The sequence below is a fragment of the Andrographis paniculata genome, unplaced genomic scaffold (assembly GCF_009805555.1).
Source record: "Andrographis paniculata isolate CXL003 unplaced genomic scaffold, ASM980555v1 Contig14END, whole genome shotgun sequence".
Lineage (NCBI taxonomy): Eukaryota > Viridiplantae > Streptophyta > Magnoliopsida > Lamiales > Acanthaceae > Andrographis > Andrographis paniculata.
Window position 1 is genome coordinate 1,803,052 of NW_026137424.1, and position 3,121 is coordinate 1,806,172.

At 27.9% G+C, this 3,121-nt stretch overlaps 1 protein-coding gene across 1 annotated transcript; it reads left to right on the plus strand.

The window, feature by feature from the left end:
• Positions 1-554: 554 nt before the first annotated feature.
• On the plus strand, positions 555-1,352 carry LOC127259383 (stigma-specific STIG1-like protein 3). Its single transcript, XM_051286694.1, has one exon. It carries the CDS (start codon positions 573-575, stop codon positions 1,047-1,049), a length of 477 nt encoding a protein of 158 aa, XP_051142651.1. The 5' UTR covers positions 555-572; the 3' UTR covers positions 1,050-1,352.
• The last annotated feature ends 1,769 nt before the right edge of the window (positions 1,353-3,121 follow it).

The window sequence follows — 3,121 nt, forward strand, 5'->3', positions numbered from 1 at the left end:
TTACATATTTCTAGTATTCATGTTTTTTTGTGTATATCTATAATTTTACAGTATATTATTAATTTCGATATATTAATTTTCAATACGATATAGCAAAGACATTGAAAAAATTGGTATAGTATGTAAAAAATCGGAAGTGTCGATATAATTTTTTTATAATGTAATTTTCACTATATCAAATCATTTGACATTGTGTTAATATGAAATTTTCCCCTATTAATATTTTTAGTATGATATACGATACGACGTAAAATTTCTTAACATATCATATTGTGCCGACCTTATATTTAATAAATCTATAAATATATGTATGAACATAATTAATTAATTAATTTATTATAATAGTAATAAAGAATTAAGTCACTCCATGTATCAACCTTAAGCCAAGGGTCCCTTCACCAAAATTTAAGGGTCAACTCTTCCCTTTCCTTTTACCTTACTTGTTCATATACATACATATATATATATATATACACATATACATATACATACATACATATACATATACATATACACATATATAACCCTAATTATTCCCAATTTCCCAAATCAAAACACACAAATTTAAAACAATGAGGCCAATTTTCAAAACCATCTTCTCTATCATAGCCCTAACCCTAACCCTAACCCTAGTCCTAACCCTAACCCTAATCCCGACGACAACCACCACCACCGCCGCCGCCACCACCACTCCACCGGAAAACCCTCCTCCGGCCAAGGTGCCATCCCCACGGCAGGCGAGTCGCTTTCTCCAACAAAATGGCCACGCAAGAAACCCTAATGCGGCCGACCATTGCCACAAGGACGACCGGATTTGCGGGGTAGTGTTGAGCGACAGCAAGAACGCGACGTGCTGCAACAATAAGTGTGTCGATTTGGCGTATGACAATGACAATTGTGGGGCGTGTAAGAAAAAATGCGAGGTCACGGAAACTTGTTGTCGAGGGCAATGTGTCACCCTCGCCTTCGACAAGAGACATTGTGGTTCGTGCAATAACCGGTGCATGCCCGGGGGCTATTGTATATACGGATTATGCGACTACGCGTAAGGGCATCGTCAAAATATCGACATTTTTTTTAATTAATTAATATTTATATTATAAATTGTTCGATAAATATTGATTAATCGTACATAGTAAAAAAAAAAATAAGTTCAATATGTATACATACGTATAAATATATACATACATGTATTTATACACACACTATTGTGTGTGTGTGAGAGAGAGAAAGGATTTCTTTTGGTGGAAAAGATTGGGAATTTGATTGGAAATTCTTGGTTTATTAAATTGAGGGTTTCTTTTTCTTTTTCTTTTTCTATTTCTATTTTACTTAATAATTATAATGTGTTATTTGTGTGTCAATAATGAAAACTCAATTGGGTTTTCTCGATTTAATATTATGCATGGATATATATATATATATGTAAGAAAAATAAATAATAAATAAAAAATGTTTGTTGTATATGTTTTTTATTTTTTGGTTATCTATTGAAACCAAAATTTATTTATTTAATATATATATATATATATTGGATTGATCATTTATGTAAGTCAACATGAATTGTAAATATATTTTCTGATGTCAATACAACTTAATCATCATGTATTGAAAAACAAAAATATTTGAAAGAAATAAAATTTAAAATATATATATATATAAGTATGTTACTTCAGGTTATATTTAATAATGTTGTCTGTATTGTAGGTACTAAATATATAATTCTACTTGTACATACATTTATTGTTTCCTCACATGCAAAGGTTTTATTTTGACTCAAAAGTCTCAGATTTTTTTTTTTTTTTATTTTTTCAAAGCTCATATTTATGCATATATAAGTGAATCAATTTAATTATATTTTTGCCAAAATTACACGCTACAAATATTTATTCAAAATAAATATATATATATATATATGGTAGAAGTTAAATATGATGAAGTTTATTTGCATGAAAAATTTATGGAGAAAGGAAATGGTATGTTTTTTTGGTCTCGATACATGTTGTTTACCGGAAAAATATATACTCCCTCTGTCCCGTTAAAAGGTTGTCATTTTCCATTTTCGTCCGTCCCAAAACAAGGTTACCATTTCCTAATTTAGTAATTGTACTACCTACCTAACATAATAAATACCCTCCCAACTTACACTATATTACACAAATATCATTACTTTTATATTAAACAATACTAATAGGGGTATCTTCGTCTTTTTCACTACAACTCATTATAAAAAATCTACGTGCATAAAGTAAATAACAAAAGACTCTGATTCTTAAGAACCCAACGGAAGAAGTATATTTTTTTCATAAAATATTATATTAAAAGGTTTAGGAAAAAAATTTAAATTTCTAAAGTCGATGGATTCAGCCAAAAAGAAACATGTACACCCATTGTGATACAATCATGATTTAAATTTAATGAAACAATTTTTTTCAATGATTCCAAAATGAAAACAAGTCTTGATGGGTATGTTATTTTAGGGTTTAGTTTCAATTTTTGCAATATATTGTAAAATTTTATAAAATATATATATATAATTTTTTCTCACAAAATATTATCTTGTTATAACTATTCAAATAAAAAAATAAAATAAAAATCATATAACTTCAGAGTAACACATTTGTTGTTAAAAAAGTAATTGAAAATCCTTTTTGAAATCATTTTGGAATAATAATAATAAGGGAAAAAAATCTATTTTGATCCCAATATAAAATAAAATAAAATAAAATAAAATAAAAAACCATCAATTTTAGTCCAATTATAAACAATTCAAATCAATTTTTGTTTAATTATAAACAATTTCAATCAATTTTGGTCTCACAGTTAAAAAAAACTAACGAAAATTGATGACGTAGACATAACAGAAGTGATGTAGCAGCTGACCGGAAACTACACGGCCATGTACAATTGTACACGGTCAGGTTGCTACATGGTCATGTATATTTCAGTGTATAATTATACATGGTCATGTTGTTACACGGCGACATAGTTATGTATATTTCAATGTATAATTATACATAACCATGTTGTTACATGGCCGTGTACCTTTCTATTTTGGTCTAAAATTTTATTTTTTTGTTATATTTTTTTAATATATATTTTGAATTTATAACAGGTGATA